General features: G+C 39.9%; 1 protein-coding gene across 2 annotated transcripts in view; it reads right to left on the bottom strand.

The window, feature by feature from the left end:
* Positions 1-18,903, bottom strand: part of LOC124717240 (zinc finger and SCAN domain-containing protein 22-like) — an 84,150-nt gene extending 65,247 nt beyond the window's left edge. The window contains exons 1-3 of one of the 2 annotated variants that reach the window (XM_047244043.1): positions 18,832-18,903; positions 18,183-18,272; positions 970-1,107 (exon numbers count right to left, since the gene is read on the bottom strand). In XM_047244043.1, coding sequence (XP_047099999.1) covers positions 970-1,107; positions 18,183-18,272; positions 18,832-18,834 — 231 coding nt within the window. In that variant the 5' untranslated portion in view covers positions 18,835-18,903. Of the gene's footprint in view, positions 1-969; positions 1,108-18,182; positions 18,273-18,792 lie in introns of both variants that reach the window. The other variant, XM_047244042.1, reaches the window with a different exon arrangement.
* Between the last annotated feature and the right edge of the window lie 1,865 nt (positions 18,904-20,768).

Below are 20,768 nucleotides of genomic sequence, written 5' to 3'. Positions count from 1 at the left end.
CCAGTTGGCTAGCAGTGTCGTTACCATTGTTGGTGGGCATAGGGATCAAGCGTCGTCCCCGACCATGATGGAGCTTGTCCGAGGCTTCTTTAGTTCTGTCCTGAACCAACTAATCACACTAAAAGGGGGGTTAGCCCTATTAGTGGTTTGTTCTTTTCGTCGCCTTTTACGACTGGCAGAACATACTGGAGGCCTATTCTTTTCCCGGGCCTTATTGTTATTATTATTATCATTATTGTAGAAGTTGAAGATACTGCTTCATTTGCAAGGCTTTTTTATTTTTATTTTTCCGTACTTAAAGCACGACCATTTTCGGGCTCTTACATGCCCGTCATCAGGTGTGCTATTGGAAAGAAACAAGAGACCAAAGTTAGTTATAATTTTTACATGCTGTAGTCGATAAGAAAAAGTATAGATAAGAAAAAGCATATAATATTTTAGAAAACAACAAAACAGTTAAATGGAACTTCTTTTTTGCTTTTTCATATAAACTCTGGCATGTAAAAATTATTATTAGCTTCGGTCTCTCGGTTTACTTTCAGTAGCACACCTTATGATCATCATGTAAGAGCTCAAAACCAGTTGTGTTAAAACTAAAAAGAACTTCACAATTGAAGCAGTATCTTTAACCTCTAATGCTCAGTTGTGAACGTTCCTCCAGCAGGATCATCATCATCATCTCCAAGCAATTGTATTTTTGAAATATACTCACAATGAACTTCATCTTCAAGAACATAAACAGTTTTCAAATTTTTATACATCTGGAGGTCTATTAGGTCATCATAAGGCATGTGGTATGAATAAAATATGATTCTGAGAAGTAAAAGGACACATTCTTTCAAGTTTATATGTTTAATAATTTCTACGAATAGATGCTACATCATCAGGTCCCTACTTATGAAGAAGGCAACACACAAACTAAGACTATCTTTATAATAGCATAGTTTGCTGTTCTGTTTCTATACTCACAGGCTCCACCCTAATGGTGACCGGACTCCCACTAACCAGGGGGCAGCTTCCCTCCTCATCCCAGTCAGCATCACCATCAGCATCGCTGTACGATCCTTCTCCGTTGGCATCTTTGGTCGATTGTGACCCATCCTCATCCTAACAAGTAACAACAAGACACAATGCTATTAACACAATATGACAAATATATGGGATCTTTAGGTAATTACATATGTATTTTGCCATTTCTCTCCTATTGTGTCAGCATTAACATATAAATTGAGGAAATAAATATAAACATTCATAGTAACATAAAAAATACATGCGGTAAAGCAATAAATGAAACAGATGTAAAATGATGGAAAAGCAACCACTTACCTATAGAGGACTGGAGTACAGTGGGTAGATACACATAATAGGAAACAGTTAATGCTAGCTTTCAAGCTCTTGCTCTTTTTCTAATAAGCATTCACACAGAGACAAAATGTATACAACCACTGTAGCAACGAGACTGATGTTTGAACATCAGTTACTGAAAGCAGTTGCTTGGGTAGAAGGATACAGGGAGTGGTTAGGGAAGGATGCAAGAGGCAAGGAGGGAACGGCAGGATAGTGAGAGGCGGTCTTTCACCAGATCACTCAGCAGCTGTAAAACAATATGAAAGGAGTTCACAGGGTAGAGCCTACATGGGGCAGGGACAGGGAGAGGGGGGGGGGGGAGGGGGTTGAGGATGGAAGGGATGAAAGGAGAGGAAGTTTGTGATGAAGAGGAAGACAGGAAGATGAGACGAAAGAGTACGGCTGAGAAATGGGAAAATGGGGGGAGGGGATGGAGATGGAAACTGAGTGGGGGGGGGAGAGAGGGGGGAGAGAGAGGGGAAAGAGGGGGGAGAGAGGGGGGAGAGAGGGGGGAGAGAGGGGGGAGAGGGGGGAGAGGGGGGAGAGGGGGGAGAGGGGGGGAGAGGGGGGAGAGAGGGGGGGAGAGATCACATGAGTGTGGGGAGAGAAAGAGTGATGGGGGAAGGCAGTATACAATCTGGATGGGGAAGAAGTAGTGTGGACAGAAGAGGTGGGAAAAGGTAAGATGAGACTGTGGGAAACAAGTTAGTTGATTGCACAAGTGCAGGACATGATGTAGTGACAATTCTCACCAATGGGATTTGGAGAAACTTTTGTTCTTAACACAGCCCAGTCACAGGTATTTCTTACCCAATGACAAGCAGAGCTAAATGTGAAACCAGCCACATTGTTTATCAGCTCTGCTGTACAGCATTCCATATGGGCATAACAAGTAACCAACTGTCCATTTGCAAAAATAGCCATTGCCAAACTTGACCATCCATGTGCCGATCATGCTGTGCACCACAACATTAATGACTTTAACAGCTGTTTCACTATAAAGGCCATTTGGATATGTACTCCCTGCCACCACAAGTTACTCTGAACTACACAGGTGGGAATTCTTTCTCCACATCCTGCACTCTCACAATGCCCCTGGCCTAAACCTCTGCTAACCCGTTCGCTCTGCCTCACCTTGCCTTTTCCACCACCACCTTCCTCCGCATCCTTCCCCTCTCTATGCTTCATATACTCTATCCTCTAAACTCCTTTCATCTTGTTGTACAGCTGCTGAGTCATCTGGTGAAAGAACTGTTTCAACACCCTACCCACCTCCATATACCTAGGCAACTGCTTTCAATAACCAATATTTAATGATTAGTATCACGGCTTGCATCCGTGGTCTAGGGGACAGTGTCTTTGATAACCAGGACTGGTGGTCGCAGACTTCCGGTGTAAGAAGTCACCCTCGTTCTGCCAATGGCCTTGTCAAAAAGGGCGGAGGAGTGGACAGAGGTTCAGGGTACTACCTTGTCCTAGGTGTGGGAAACTGCCCCTAAAGGCAGAACAATCAGCCATGATCAATGGCACGAGGATGCATAAGGCAATGGAAACCACTGCATTACAGACATGAAACGTGTATCTACTGGACTTGTGGCCTGTAATTGAAAAGTGTCATGATGATCTCTCTGTTGGCAAAATATTCCGGAATAGTCACCCATTCAGATCTCTGGAAGGGGGCTGCCAAGGGGGAGGTGACCATGAGGAAAAAGAATGAATAATCAATGAAAGGATAATGTTGTACGAATCAGGGTGTGGAATGTCAGAAGCTTGAACGTAGTAGGGAAACTAGTAAAAATGGAAAGGGAAATGCAAAGGCTCAATCTAGATATAGTAGGGGTCAGTGAAGTGAAATGGAAAGAAGACAAGGATTTCTGGTCAGATGAGCACAGGGTAATATCAACAACAGCAGAAAATCATATAACAGGAGTAGGATTTGTTATGAATATGAAGGTAGGGGAGAGAGAGTGTTACTGGGAACAGTTCAGTGATAAGGGTTGTTCAGGTATATATGCAGATGTCGCAATCAGAAGATGAAGAGAGAGAAAGTATATGAGGATTTTGAAAGGGTAATACAGTACATAAAGGGAAGCAAAAAGCTAACAGTCATGGGAGACTGGAATGCATTTGTAGGAGAACGAGTAGAAGAAAATGTTACAGGAGAATATGGGCTTGGGACAAGGAATGAGAGAGGAGAAAGACCAAATTGAGTTCTGTAACAAATTTCAGCTAGTAATAGTGAGTGCTCTATTCCATAATCACAAGAGGAGGAGATATACTTGGAAAAGGTCGAGAAATACAGGAAGATTTCAGTTAGAATACAATCATGGTCAGACAGAGATTCCGAAATCAGATACTGGATTGTAAGGTATACCCAGGAGCAGATTTAGACTCAGATCACAATATAGTGGTGATGATGAGTATGCTGAAGTTTAAGACATTAGTCAGGAAGAACCAATACGCAAAGAAATGGGATACAGAAGTACTAAGAAATGACGAGATAACTTGAAGTTCTCTTACGCTATAAATAAAGCAATAAGGAATAGCTCAGTAGGGAGTACAGTTGAAGAGGCATGGACATCTCTAAAAGAGGTCATCACAGAAGTTGGAAAGAAAGACATTCTGTAGGTACAAAGAAAGTAACTGCGAAGAAACCATGGGTAACAACAGAAATACTTCATTTGATCGATGAAAGGAGGACATACAAAAATGTTCCAGAAATACAAGTCGCTGAGGAATGAAATAAATGGGAAATGCAGGGAACCTAACATGAAATGGTTGCATGAAAAATGTGAAGAAATCGAAAAAGAAACGATTGTCGGAAGAACAGACTCAGCATACAGGAAAGTCAAAGCAACCTTCAGTGAGTAACACTGAGTAGTAGTATTAAGAGTGCAATGGGAATTCCACTGTTAAATGCAAAGGAGAGAGCGGATAGGAGGAAAGAATACACTGAAAGCCTCTATGAAGGGGAAGTTTTGTATGACATGATAGAAGAGGAAACAGGAGTCGATTTAGCAAAGATAGGGGATTCAGTATTAGAATCAGAATTTAAAAGAGCTTTGGAGGACTTAAGCTCAAATACAGCAGAAGGGATAGGTAACATTCCATCAGAATTTCTTAAATCAATGGAGAAAGTGGCAACAAAATGACTGTTCACATTGGTGCGTAGAATATGTGAGTCTGGGGACACCATCTGACTTTCAGAAAAGCATCATCCACACAGTTCCGAAGACTGCAAGAGTTGACAAGTGTGAGAATCATCACACAATCAGCTTAATAGCTCATGCATCCAAGTTGCTGACAAGAACAACATACATAAGAATGGAAAAGAAAATTGAGGATGTGCTAGATGACGATCAGTTTGGCTTTAGGAAAAGTAAAGGGACGAGAGAGGCAATTCTGACGTTACGGCTAATAATGGAAGCAAGGCTAAAGAAAAATCAAGACACTTTCACAGGATTTGTCGACCTGGAAAAAGCGTTCGACAATATAAACTGGTGCAAGCTGTTCGAGAGTCTGAAAAAAGTAGGGGTAAGCTATAGGGAGAGACGGGTCATATACAATATGTACAACAACCAAGAGGGAATAATAAGAGTGGACGATCAAGGATGAAGTGCTCGTATTAAGAAGGGTGTAAGACAAGGCTGTAGCCTTTCGCCCCTACTCTTCAATCTGTACATCGAGGAAGCAATGATGGAAAAAAAGAAAGGTTCAGGAGTGGAATTAAAATACAAGATGAAAGGATATCAATGATATGATTCGCTGATGACATTGCTATCCTGAGTGAAAGTGAAGAAGATTTAAATGATCTGCTGAAAGGAATGAACAGTCTAATGAGTAGACAATATGGTTTGAGAGTAAATCGGAGAAAGACGAAGGTAACAAGAAGTAGTAGAAATGAGAACAGCGAGAAACTTAACATCAGGATTGATGGTCATGAAGTCAATGAAGTTAAGGAATTCTGCTACCTAGGCAGCAAAATAACCAATGAAGAACGGAGCAAGGAGGACATCAAAAGCGTACTAGCAATGGCAAAAAGGGCATTCCTGGCCGAGAGAAGTCTACTAATATCAAATACCAGCCTTAATTTGAGGAAGAAATTTCTAAGAACGTACGACTGGAGTACAGCATTGTATGGTAGAGAAACACGGACTGCGGGAAAACCAGGACAGAAGAGATTCAAAGCACTTGAGATGTGGTGCTACAGACAAATGCTGAAAATTAGGTGGACTGGTAAGGTAAGGAATGAGGTTCTGCACAGAATCACTGAGGAAAGGAATGTGTGGAAAACATCGATAAGGAGAAGGGACAGGATGATAGAATATCTGTTAGGCCATGAGGAAATGACTTCCATGGTACTAGAGGGAACTGTAGAGGGCAAAAACTGTAGAGGAAGACAGAGGTTGGAATACATCCACCAAATAATTGAGGACATGGGTTGAAAGTGCATCAACCCAGTCAGAAGACTAATGAACAAAAAAAAAAAATCACAGTGTGGGTGTGTGGGTTTGGGTGTCTGACAAGGAGAATATGGCAAATGTCAGAACTTGATTTCCCAGAAACTTCACTCAGTGGAAGAGAGGTCAAAATAAGGAAACATGTCTCTGCTTATCTGTAGATACTCAACCATTTCTGAAAAAAAAAAAAAACGACCAAAATTTTCAGGGTATTTTCCAGGTACTTTGTATGGCTTTTACCACACAATATAGTCAGACGATATGGTGGTACATTGGTTAGTATGACACCTCAATTTTGCGTTCCTTGCTCGAAACCTGATTATTACTTTTATTTTTGTTTTTCATTTGTACAACAATGTCTGTAAAAGATCACTACATGAATGTTTTCCAGTGTATATTGATATAACATTGTCCTTATTCAAATATCAGAATATTTGTGTACCAAATATTTCTGTGATTGGTATCATCCAAGGAAACACACCAAATCTTCCTGAAGAATAAACATGTGAATAAAATATAAGAACTGATATGAGAATGAACTACCAGAAGATGAGAATTTAATAAGATCGTAACCCATCAGTATACCATACACACATACAGGGTGAACATTAATAAAACTGAAAAACTACAGTGATGGAGTCCTGACTGGAAACTAAAGTAAAAATTTTCTTATGAACATGTGACCAGAAATTGATGCTGTGTGCGCGCAGCAACAACAAATCATCCCAGAACACAGTACAGAGCTGCATCACATCCACATCACAACAGAGATGTTCAATATGAACTTCATGCAATGCAATGCAGGCATTCAGACACCTTATCATGGATTCGTGCACTCTTTGGCACATTCTAGCCTCTCTCCAAAATTAATCACAGACATTGTGAGCATGGGTAAGTACACCACTGGGAGCTGTTCTTTTATTTCACTTTCTGTATCTGACTTCCTGCTGAACTTTTACTTTGTACAAGTATATCTTCTTGTTTTCTTGTCATATCTAGCCAAAATGTCCATACATCTTTGCATCTTAAATATTTTGTAAGATGACCAATTAATACACCTAGAATGCTTTTAGTGAGCTCTTTAAACAGTTGTGCATTCTGACAGTAGCCTCACAGGTAAATCTTTATTGTTTCTGGTCCGTCAATCCTCAGATGCTATTAATACAAGTGTTTATAAATTAATTATACAGAAGTAACCTTTAATTGTGAAAATGGTTAGTAACTTACAGAAATGTTTGATACAGCACTAAATGCAGAATACTTCAAGTTTTATTTCCACCTAACACTGTTAGATCCTGATGTTCCCACCACGTGGCATGAGTGAATGAGTTAATAGAACAGTCATCACAGAGTTACAGAACAGTGCAGGGTGCGCACAGTGTTATTTACTGTTTCAAGAATCCAAATCTGCTATTACAGTTCAGAAAAAATTCAGGGCTAAATATCACACGACAACATCTCAAAGACAAACTGTTTTTAATTAGTGCAGATGTTTCACCAAAACTGGCTTTGTATCATAAGACGCTGGGTCAGGTAGGCTAGCAGTCTCTGACACAGCAGTTGAACAAGTCTGGCAGGCTTACATCTGTAGTCCAGGTAAATCAATGAGGCACACCAGCTTAGAGCTGAATATGGGAATGTTACAGCATGGAAGGTATTATGGAAATGCCTGTCATTCAAACCCTACAAACCGGAATGTTGCAAGATTTAAGAGAAAGTGACAAAGAAAAATGAGCCGAGTTTTGTGTAGAAATGTTTAATAAAATGCAGACTGAAGATTATTTTCTCAATAAACTTGTGTTCAGTGAAGAAGCCACCTTCCATACTTGGGGCAAAGTCAAAGTTCAGATAGGGGTGAGGAGGCATCACGTCACGAAATTGAACACGTACAGGACTCACCGTAGGTAAATGTTTTTTTGTGCTCTAAGCTGTAACAAGATTTACAGTCCTTTTTTTTTTTTCACTGAGTCAACTGTAACTGGCATATCGTGCCTGGACGTGCTCAAACATTATCTAATACCTCAATTACAATAGCATATGGGTACAGAATCTATTTTCCAGCAAGATAGTGCACCACCATGTTGTCATCGTGCAGTTGTCCCATATCTCCATAGGAACGTGCTGATTTGAATTGGATGTTGTGAAACAATATCCTGGCCATCATCATCTTCAAACCCAATGGACTTCTGTGTGTAGTATTACATAAAGACAGAGTGTTTGTTACTTCGTGTCCAGGAAATGTCGACAAGCTGCGACAATGGATAACACGAACATTTGCCACCATACAACAAGTCTTCCTTCATAGGATTTGGCACTAAACTGATTACACATGGAACATTTAATTTGTAAGTAAATCTTTAACATTACTGCAATCAATGCTGTATGATACATTTATGTAAGTTATTTACCTTTTTCACAATTAAAGGTTACTTTTGTGCAACATGCTGTATAATAAAACCTCACTACCTCATGAAGTTTGTCATCAAAAATTAATGATACTTTGAAAACGGTAACACTGCATGACGTCAAAGAGTTTTTATAGCGGCATCCTTGTACAAAACCTTCTTGGTGCACAGACTATGTCAAATCAGAGTCAAAACTCTAGCTTTCAAAGATAATCACAGTCTTCTTAGTCAAGAGATAACTGTCTGCCAGGAGCACAATTTACCTCCCTTAAAGTGGTGTTCAAGTCTGTCACTGGTGCAGGTGATGCCAGTGCTGTTCCACTTCTACAGTGCAGCCCACAGAGTGGGACACGATGAGAGGGGGTTAGCGCCTCGTTGCGAATTTGCCACATATGCATATGTTAACCTCGCCCTCCTGCTGATGTCATACCACTAACAGAAGTTAGAATTCCAAGTGACGTCACCAGACTGAAAATGAACTTGAGTGCCACTGCAAAAGAGGCAGACTTTGCTCCTGGCAGTCAGCCACCACCCGATGATCATTTTCAGAAGTTCGAGTTTTAACTCCGATTGAGGAGGTCCATACACTGAGAAGATTTTGTACCCCAGCTACATTCATAAATTTCTACATTATTAAGTGACTATCCCGGAACCCGATACCAGTTGCAGGTTGGACATCTGGCAGCTCTCGGGGGACCTCAAGAATTTGATTTTTAATATCTCGTGTAATTATTGACAGAATTTAAAAATTTAAAATGCTGTCATAGTCAAAATATTAAGAGGATAATCTTATGTTCAAAGTTTAACACAATAAGACAAGTATCACAGTCAGAAACCATTAGCAGCATAACTGATAGTAAGCGAATACAGAGACTCGACTCATCCAGGGTTTGGGAATGAAAGCAACTGGCGATTTCCAACGAACTTTACACATCGTTTCAAACCTTTGTGAACCTTTTTCTCACTGCCACCCCCCACAAAGTGGTGAAAGGAAAAAAAGTTTATCACTTACTACATTTTCATTGTTCAAGCAGTAAAACTTTAGTGTCAGACACGACGTTTCAATTTATTACTTCTATATTACCAAGTCTATTCACAACAAAATGCAGGGGGTGGGGAGGGGGGAGGTGGCATTCACATTGTTAAGGAATTATCTGCCACTATAAAATTATTGCAAAGCTATTTTTCAAACTTAAACTATGTCCTTAACCTGTGCCAAATTTTATAAATATGTATACTGCAAATGAGGTCTTCCTCATTACTAGATAGTCAATCATTTTGTGTGGCTCAATGGCTGGTGCAAGTCTTACACTTTCGCATCACATTGGTTACTTCTGTGTCCCTAACCTACCCCACTTATGCCAACGGGGAAAAAGGGGCTCTACAGTTTAATATGGGATGCAAACCATGTGGCATTCTTGTTGGCAGGTGAAGGCTAGGTTAAATGTGGACTGAAACAATCCATGATCCGACCAGGATTTGATCCTCTGACTGACGAGGACTTTACCACTACATCACCAGGTACAGCTAAAGGTTGATAAACAGTATTCTAATAATATGCCACAGTAATCTCAAATCAGATAAAGACAGTCTGCATGATTATACCATTCAAAAAAGAAATGACTCACCACGAAGGAATTTTCAAAGGAGACAAAATTCTGTAGATGCAATGTACATTTACAGACGGATAGATGATTACAATTTCAGAAAAAAAAATGGTTGTCCAGTCTTCTCCTTTCTTCTGGACGCATTCCTCCACTTCTTTCAGCCATCTCTCTCGTTCTTCCTCTCGGTCTCTTTCCTTCCAGTTTCATCTCGTGTATCCACGTGGGTATTCTCTTCTCCTCCATCCGCTTAACATGCCCATTCCATCTCAGCTTTGATTTCTCTATCTCCTCCTGTAATGGTTCCACATTCATTAACTCTCTGATCCTCTCATTTCATAACCAGTCTATCTTTGTCACTCCAACACAGTTCCACAAGAATTTCATCTCACTAGTTTGCACTTTTCTTTCTTTCTTTCATAACCCAGGTTTCGGGTTCATATGTCAGGATCGGGACATAGTATGACTGGTATACAACCTTTTTACTGATCTGGGGTACACCCTTGCTCCATATCAGGCTTCTGACACTCTTCTGAAATGCTTCTGCTTTTCTCCCCTGCTCGTTTATTTCTCTGTCATCTTTTCCATCTTCCTGTATCAGGCTTCCTGGGTACTTGAAACTTATCACTCTCCTCAATCGGTCCCCGCCAACTGTTATTCCGGCTGTTCCTCTCTCCTTCATTCTCGTTGTGATAATCATCTCACTCTTACTTATACTAAATTTCATCCCATATTCTTGTACTGTTCATTCCCGTACATCCAACTGCTCTTGTACTTCCTCCTCCTTATTCCCCCACATCATCAGATCATCTGCAAATACCATAGCTTTCATCTTTCCTTCACCAATTACTTGTGCTACTGTACTCATTATACCATCCCTCGTTACAATGAAGAGTAATGGTGAAAGTGCACTTCCCTGGCTCAAGCCATTCTTCTGTTCAGTCCAAGCTGATCTCTCTCCTCCCCCTTTCACACAGCTCACACTTCCATGGTACATTTCCTTTATCCTCCAAATAATCTGTTTTGTTACTCCTCTGTTCTCCAGGGCTTTCCACACTTTGCTTCTACGTACACTATTGTACGCATTTTCAATGTCTGGGAAGGTCGTTATTATATCTATTCCATATTCATAATGCTGTTCCTGGAGTTTTCCTGAAAGATACTGTGCCAAACTCTGTCCAACTGGCATTTTATATCATCAAAATCCTGCAATGGTTAAAGGGACCTGCCTGCAATGCTCCAAATGTTCTCAATTGGGGGAGATCTGGCAACCTTGCTGCCATGAAGATAAGCAGCAGAAATTCTCACCATGTGCAGGTGGACATTATTTTGCTGGAATGTACGCCCTGGATGACTTGTAATAATCGGCAACAAAATGGGCATAGAATATTGTTCACACACTGCTCTGCTGTAACGGTGCTGTGGATGACCATCAGAGGGGTCTTTCTATGGAAAGAAACGGCATCCCATACCATCACTCCTGATCGCAACCCGGCTATCGGGCCTCACAGCAGGCGATAGTCAGGTTGGCAGCCCACCGTTGTCCGTGGCATCTCCAGACACATCTTTGACCAGGAATCTCATTTACTGGAGTAGAATTGTCTGCAGTTATGAGTCCTGCTTTGAATTGAGCCCTAATAACCAGCAAAGACACGTCTGGAGACCACCTGGACAACAGTGGGCCATCCGAAGATGCCCCAGAGAATGGTGGGATATCAACCTGACTGTCACCTGCCATATTGCCCAACAACCAGGGCCGATGATGGCGTCCCATTTCTTTTCATAGCAGGATCCCTTGGGTTGTCATCTGCAACACGCTTATGGCCAGTGGTACACCAACGATATCCTACACTCCATTTTTTTGTCCTTCATGGAAAGCCATCCTGGGCTTAAACGTCAGCAAGACAAAGCTCAGCTGCACAAGGAGAGTGTTTTTATGCTTGCCGAACCCTAACTTGGCCAGCAAAGTCGTTGGGTCTCTTCCCAACTGAGAATGTCCTTCTATATTGGGATTCTGACAATCTAAAGCACCAGTTGGACAGAATGTGGCACGATATCCCTCAGGTGGGCATCCAACAACTTTCTCAGTCAATGCCAAGCAGACTAAATGTGGTGTCACCGCCAGACACCACACTTGCTAGGTGGTAGCCTTTAAATCGGCCGCGGTTCGTTAGTATACATCGGACCCGCGTGTCGCCACTGTCAGTGATTGCAGACCGAGCGCCACCACATGGCAGGTCTAGAGAGACGTCCTAGCACTCGCCCCAGTTGTAGAGCCGACTTTGCTAGGAAAGGTTCACTGACAAATATGCTCTCATTTGCCGAGACGATAGTTAGCATAGCCTCCAGCTACGTCATTTGCTACGACCTAGCAAGGCGCCATTATCAATAGATATTTAACTTGTGATGCCTGTACCGCCAGACCAATGTTCTCCAATTATGGATTAAAGTTAAGTATTACATCAACTACGTACTCTATTTGCTACTATAAATTCCCTTAACTGTTCCAGACCTCACGCCAGTCTGCGTGAGCTAAAAGCGTGCATTTTGGCCTCCTCTAGCAACACATCACTAACTGCTTGCATAAGAGCCCCGAGTTGGACCAATGTGTTACTCACTTGCTCAATTTGTGAAGTTCTCTCTCTTGAATAAATCGTCCTATTTTTCTGGAATTTTTATTATGTGTGAGTGTCCTTTTCTTCCCTTTTTCTTAAAGTGTACATAAATTCTCTGCCTTCACAACTAAACACCTGCATACAGGTACATATCTTTCAAAGTACTCATTAACACTTATTTATCACTTTAAAAAAAAAGGACATTGACACTGATGGTATATTTTCGTTTTTATAGCTGATTTCATGATTGTTCCCAATGCTCTAACAGAAGACCTGTTCATCATGAGACATTTCAAACAGTGGTGTTTTGTGCGTTCAGTGTCCGATTCCAACCATATGACTAGCTCACGTGGCAAAATACTGTCCACAAAACAGAATCAGTATGGCTATTGACCTGAAAAGATGCCTTTGGCACATTAAGAAAACCTCAAAAATTTTCACAGAATGGTGCTACAAACTGATGACCTTCAATAACAACTAAGGATGATTTTTCAAAATAGGAACTCACTGAAACTCAGTTATTGTTTACTTGAAACATGATACTGCCAGAGCGTCCACAAAATACTAGTTTATTATGAAATTATTATATCACAATCACACAAAGGAAAAGGACAAGCTGACATGAGAAATAGGATGAATAAAGAAGGCCCCCAAAGTCGTTGGGCACTCATGTGTCCACAAGTATGCAGCAATCCCTGCAACAACTGAAGTTGGCAAAGTGAATATGCATGTAAGAAAACTGTATGTTAAACAATGGCAGATCTGAGCTGGACTAGCAACAAGTACAATGGCTAGATTCTTACTCGCCACACTGAGGAGGCATAGAGTGGCAGACAGGCACACTGAAAGAAGACTGCAACTTGCCACTTCCCGTACCAGCAATGGATTTATGTGGTCACTGACAGGAAGACAACGTACCGAGGGCAATTCCAAAGCAATTTTTTTTTTTTTTTTTTTGGCACAGTTAATTAAAGAGGCTGTAGTAAAGACTGATGCACTAGCTTTTGGGGAAGTTAACTGCAGAAAGAGAAGCAGGGAACCTCACATAATACTTGAGACAGAAAGCTGAATGAAACCTGAAATTGATAGCAGTGAGAGTTTTTGGGGAAAATATGAGTGTATATTGAAAGGATAGTGATATGGTAAATGGAGGTGGTGTATTTGTCACAGTAGACAATAAAAACAAATCCACCGAGATAGAAATTGAAGCTGCATGACAGACTGTTTGGGCAAGACTCAGTATCAGGGGTGGGCATAAGATGACAATTAGATCCTTCTGTCACCCACCAGACTCATCTCCTGATGTAACAAAAACTTTACAGAAAATCTAAGTTCACTTGTATGTAAGTTCCCAAATCATACTGCAATCATCAGTAAAGACTTTAATCATTCAACAATTAATTGGGTCAGTTACAGTTTTGGCAGTGGTGAGTGTGGTACAACATCCTGTGAAACTTTAGTAAACGCCTTTTCTGAAAACTACCCACAACAGATAGTTACAAACCCCACTCATGATGAAAATATATTACATGTAATGGCAACAAACATACCTGACCTCTTTCAGGATGCCCAAATCAAATCTGTTATCAGTGAGCAAGAAGTGGTTGTGGCAACAATGGTTACCAAAGTACAAACGACAGCTAAAACAAGCAGAAAGATGTATACGTCCAGTAGACTAGATAAAAAAATCAGTGGTGTCATATCTCAATGAGAAACTTGAAACTTTCAGCACAGGCCAAGGGCACATAGAGGAACTACGGCTCAAGTTTAAAAGAATAGTAGAACATGCACTGGACAGATACATACCCAGTAGAAAAGTGCATAATAGGAGGGACCCTCCATGTATACCGTCACTGTAAAGAAACTTCTAAAGAAAGAGAGATTATTGCATAATAGGTGTGAGACAAAGGATGCCTATAGACAGATATGCTGAAGGAAACGTGTTTGGCTGTCAAGACAGCAATGCATGATGCCTTCAGTGACTACCACGCAGAATACTGTCACACGATGTTTTACAAAACCCAAAGAAATTCTGGTTGTATGTTAAGCCTGTTAGTGGCATCAAAGTTAGTACCCAGTCCCCAGCGACTGAGACAGGAACTGAAATTGAGAGTAACAAAGCAAAAGCTAAAATGCTTAACTCCATTCTCAAATGCTCCTCTACAAAGAAAAACCCAGCAGTATTGTCTCAGTTTAATCCTTGTACCACTGACAAACTGAATGAAATAAGTATTAGTGTCAGTGGTGTTGAGAAACAGCTGAAATCATTAAAATTGAACGAAGCTCCAGACACCAATGGAATCCCTGTCAGGTTCTATACTGACTTTGCAGTTGAGTTGGACCCTCATCCCACTATAATCTATAGTAGATCCCTTGAACAACAAACCTTGCCCAGTTCTTGGAAAAAAGCACATGTCACGCCCTTTTACAAGAAGGGTAGTAGAAGTGACCTCCAAAACTACCATCCAATATTCTTGACAACTATTTGTTGTAGAATATTAGAATATATTCTGAGCCTAAACATAATGAGGTATCTTGAACAGAATGACCTCAATGCCAACCAGCACAGATTCCAAAACATCGATCGTGAGAAACCCAGCTCACACTGTTCTCACTTGACATACTAAAAGCTTTGGATTAAGGCAGTTGGGTAGATGCAGTAATTCTTGATTTTCAAAAAGCATTTGACTCAATAGCACACCTATGCTTATTGTCAAAAGTATGATCATACGGGTATCAAGTGAAATTTGTGACTGGATTGAGGACTTTTTGGTAGAGTGGATGTAGCATGTTATCTTGGATGGAGAGTCATCATTAGTTGTAGAAGAAGTCAGGTGTGCCCAAAGAACTGTGTTGGGACTCCTGCTGTACATGTTGAACATTAATGACCTATCAGACAATATTAATAGCAATGTCAAACTTTTTGAAGATGATGCAATAACCTACGATGAAGTACTTTCTGGAAGAAGCTGCATGTTAAACCCAATTCACACTTTTCTCACGTGGGTACTGAAAGCTTTGGATCAAGGCAACCCGGTAGACATGGTGTTTCTTGATTTCCAAAAAGCATTTGAGTCAGTACCACACCTACGTTTATTGTCAAAAAAACCATCATATGGGGGTATCAAGTGAAATCTGAGGACTTTTTGGTAGGGTGGAAACAGCATGTTACCTCGGATGGAGAGTCGTCGTCAGATGTAGAAGTAACTTCGGGTGCGCCCCAGGGAAGTGTGGTTTTGGGACCCTTACTGTTCATGTTGTATATTAATGACCTTGCAGATAATATTAATAGTAACAACAGGCTTTTTGAAGATGAAGTATTACCTGAGAGAAGCTGCATAAATATTGAGTTAGATCTTGATAAGATTTCAACATGGTGCAGAGATTGGCAACTTACCCTGAATCTTCAGAAATGTAAATCCATGCACTTCACAAAACAAAAAAACGTAGTATCCTATAAACATAATATCAACAAGTCACTTTTGGAATTGGTCAACTTGTACAAATACCTGGATGTAACACTTTGTAGGGATATAAAATGGAATTATCACATAGGCTCAGTCATGGGTAAAGTAGGTGGTACAATACTGGGGAAGTGCAATCAGTCTGCAAACGAGACTGCTTGCAAATCACTCGTGTGACACATCCTAGAATACTGCTCAAGTGGGTGGGACCCATACCAGTTAGGACTAACAAGGGACACTGAACACATACAGAGAAGGGCAGCACGAATGGTCACAGTTTGTTTCATCCACGAGACAGTGTCACAGAGATACTGAAGGAACTGAAATAGCAGACTCTTGAAGACAAACGTAAACTATACTGAGAAAGTCTATCAACAAAGTTTCAAGAACCGGCTTTAAATGATCACTCTAGAGATACATTACAACCCTCACATATCGCTCACAAAAGGATCGTGAGGATAAAATTAGAATAATTACTACACACACAGAGGCATTCAATCAATCATTCTTCCTGCACTCCATAAGTAAATGGAACAGAAAGAAACCCTCTGCCATGAACCTCATGGTAGTTGTAGAGTATAGCTGTAGATTTCAAATATTTTCATAATTAGGAAATCAAAGTTCTTATGTGTTTTTATGGCTGCATGTGTGGTACCGCAGTTGACATATTGGATTCAAACAAATTATGTCCACCATTTTGATGATATGGATATGGAAATGAGCGTTTGGCGACATTGGCCGAGAGGCCCCTTATGGGGCAGGTCTGACACCACATTGGGCAACCCACGTGCCGGATGTGGATGAAATGATGATGAAGACAACACAACACCCAGCCCCTGAGTGGAGAAAATCCCCGACCCAGCCGGGAATCGAACCTAGGCCCCTTAGAACGGCAGTCCGTCACGCTGATCATTCAGCTAACGAGGCGAACATTTTGATGATGTCATAGGTCACAGCTGGTACTCTGTGTCATATGGTTCAGTATTTCTGATGAATTACTATATTTTACAATAATACAAATCTCCCCGCTATGCAGCAGTAAAAACAAAGTGTGAAAATAAAGATACTCTGCTCAAATGAACTGTTTTGCACAAATCATAAAACTTGTGAGTGCAGTACAGTAATGTATCCCAAAAAACATACACATCATGAAGTTAAAACAATTAGTGTGCTGCTTATTCCTCCACTGTCAAACTCATGTTACATCGAAGACACCTCTGATTAAGCAGCGTACTGAAGGAAAGTATACAATACAATTCATAAACTTTGACCAGTGACACTATTAACCAGTATTATGACCATGACCCCACGTAATCATGTATATTTTAACCACACAAGTACTGGGACTCCTGAGTGAAGATGGAGTTCTTGGTCACGTATACTCTTGTTACACGAAAATATCAGAACACAGCAGAGGAAATGGGTAATTTTATTAGGAACATAAATATAACTATGCAAGGAGCAATTTAAAAGATTATCACAGCACATTTGTTGGCTCTGTCATCAAACAATGAAACTATGACCTTCCAACCTAAATCTTGGGCTCCATTAGAGATTGGTCTTTCGCTATGACCTTAACTTTTTAAAATATTATTTTGTGATACATTGCTTTCCATCACCAATTCAAACCTTTCAAACTTAAACCTCAGGCTACTCTACAGATCAGTGAATCACCAAAAACTTCATTTTCAAGATATATCTTGTTGTGTGACATTTATTGGTTTTGCAATATGCAAGCAAACTTTCACTAACTGAAGTCAGTACAGCTCAGTGGGACTTAATCACTTCACATACACGGGGGGATTAGTTTGAGAAAGCATTTCATATGCACTTACACAAGTGAACAGTGACAAGCAAGTTTCAGTGTCTATTTAAAGAGACTTTTTCTTACAGTATGTTCTCTGCAGTGACTCTAGCACATAAAGACTTGTTTGAAATGACAAAAATTATACACAAAAGGGGCAGGGTGCATTTATGTCAATTATTCAATACCCAGTGACACTATTACAGTGAGGTTACTGCAGAAAATTGTCAACAAGTGTCAATATTGAACCACAACAAGGCAGAACCAAATTATACAAGTTTATAGTAACAGATTTGTGAGTATTAAAGAATAAAACACATGCCAGTACAACATAGGAAATATAATCAAAGCAAAAATACTTATACATATATACTATGGATATACTGTGCTTAATAGTAAATAAATTCGCAATACGTAATCTAAGTAGGCGTTGGCAAGGGTATCCAGATACTGTCCCTGACCAAAGCACAATGATGTACCTACAGAATCCCAACTGAAGCCTCTGTCTTCTCCTTGTCCAAGCGGATGTTTTTCTGTCTGACATGTGCCAACCCCGTTCTTCATGCTGTCTTCCTGCAGGCAGACAGAACGAGAAACGAGCAATTAGCAAAAACTCAGCCTAAATGAATCAAACTGGCACGGACATAAAAAAACATTTAACGCTAGTTAGCACTCCGTTTATGAAATTGAATACCATTTTATCTCTGCTGATCACGGTCCAAGCGCTCAAATTCAAGATATACACACTGAACACATATTTCCAACATATGTTTAATATCCTGTGATTTAACATCCAATTGACGGCAGTAAAAAAACTATAAGTTTCAAAATAAACATGGCAAGCGGCCCTTCGTAAATAAACCGTATCGACAACAGGATTTTCTTTATTTCAACTGGTATGTATGATGTAAATGATACGTCAGTTACTTCCCATGATTCCACGATAAAAATTTATTGTCTCTCGGTAATGTAAGGTTACTGACCTTAATCAAGTCAACAAGTTGATATATATCAATCTTCTTTACGAAATTACATCGAAAATTTGTTAATGTAAACAACAGTAAAAATAGAGCTATGGCTGAAAGGCTCCTACCACATTATCTTGCTGTAACACGCTAGAGACAATATTTACCATTTTCACTTTGCATCACTCCTTTCTAAACATTTTCCTAGAATTGACATTACTACAGACCTTAAAATTCTTTGGCAAAGATATCACTCATAAATTACATGTGCAATGATGACGCGTATGACTTGCTACGCAGTAGTCAGTTTTCAAACATTACTGCTAGCTTCGATTAAACAATATGCTGTTCAGCGTTGAAATATAGCTATATATATTACTAAAAAGTACTGTCAGTTCATACCCCCTATAATGTGATCTTACGCGGAAACACTTAGAGCGGCAAAGACAGTTACGGAAACTGCTCCATCACTCCGCGGAAAATCACTGACTAGGTGGGACATTTAAAACGGCATCATGATTCACAGTTGTAGACGTGATGTCACATGTGATTATGTACTTGGAAATAAAAGAGAATGCATGCAGCGATCCGTCAAGTGCCCAAGTGAAAACACCCTGCGATGTCGACTATATTTAAAACATTCAGGCCAACCAAAAATTGAATGAAGCACAAAGCTTAGAGAAGTGTACAATGTTCCTATACCTTTCTAATTCTCAGTTTTCGTCGTGTCGCTCTAAAAATTAAATTGAGAACTGACCGCCCTGTAGATGCTAGTCTATTTTCTGTTAGTCATTTTGGTAAATGAGATGTTCAGTCTCAGGGAGAGCATGAGACATTATATTAGTATTATGAAAAACAGATCAAACTATGTTATAATGTGACACGATGTTTAAGTGGACACTGAATTGCAAAAACGCCCATAATAGATGATTTTAAACCAATTCTAGCTTGGCGCTGTCTAGCCTGTTTCGCGATAGTACAAAACAAGCTGCCCTTCTTTGAACATTTTCGATGCCCTCCATCAATACTAGTGGATGCAGAGCCCACATCACATGATCATACCCCAGAAGAGGATGTACAAGCATAGTGTAGGAAGCTTCTTTAGTACCGATTTCTGGAGAAACTCTAATAAAACAGCAAATAGCACTTTTAAAGTACAAAAAAGGGCCATTAGAATCTTGTTTGGATGCAAGCCCAGAGACCTTTGTAAACCCCTGTTCAAGAAATCTGGTATTCCTCCATCACCATGTGTATACATTATGGAAAAAACTCTTTTTTTCTTTAAATTAAATGTAATAGGCAAGGACTGGAGACTGCAAAAAAAAAAAAAAAAAAAAAAAAAAAAAAAAACCATGATATACATGATCACTTTACCAGACAAAACAGAAACTTACATATGACTCAAATCAGCACAGCACTGTGCCAAAAAGGTACTTTTCACATGGGAGTTAAGCTTTATAACAAACTTCCTGAAAACATAAAAGCTATCACTGAGGTCAATACATTGGGAAAATCTCGAAAGTCATGTTTACAGCATCACTGCTTCTACTCCGTCGAAGAATATTTAAATTTATGAAATATGTTAAATAAATATTTACGTGTAAAGTGTATTATTGTAACGTTAAATATGTATGTCTTGAAATGACTTTCAGCCTGTATATTTATAACTTGACTTTTTCAGTGTCTTATGCATAAGCTGCTATGTAGACAACATGACCAATAAACAATACAATACAATAAAATACCGATACACCTGTTGTGTTTTCTCAGCGTTCTGCCAATAAGGCATAGTCGTTGGTTTGCTTTACCCACAACATTATCCATATGATTGTTCCACCTTAAGTTATTCGTGATTTGAATCCCAAAGTATTTAGTTGAATTTACAGTCTTTAGAGTTGTGTGACTTATATTGTAACTAAAATTTACCAGATTCCTTTTGGTAATCATGTGGATAACTTTACACTTTTTATTATTTCGAGTAAATTGCCACTTTTTGCACTATGCGTATAAATGTCTAAATGATTTCGCAATTTGTTTTCATCATCTGAGGACTTTAAGACAATGACAGCATCATCTGCAAACAATCTAAGATTGCTACTCAACT

This window comes from Schistocerca piceifrons, chromosome 9 (genome assembly GCF_021461385.2).
Source record: "Schistocerca piceifrons isolate TAMUIC-IGC-003096 chromosome 9, iqSchPice1.1, whole genome shotgun sequence".
NCBI lineage: Eukaryota > Metazoa > Arthropoda > Insecta > Orthoptera > Acrididae > Schistocerca > Schistocerca piceifrons.
The sequence above is the reverse complement of the archived record's forward strand: the minus strand, read 5'-3'. Positions and strand labels throughout refer to the sequence as shown.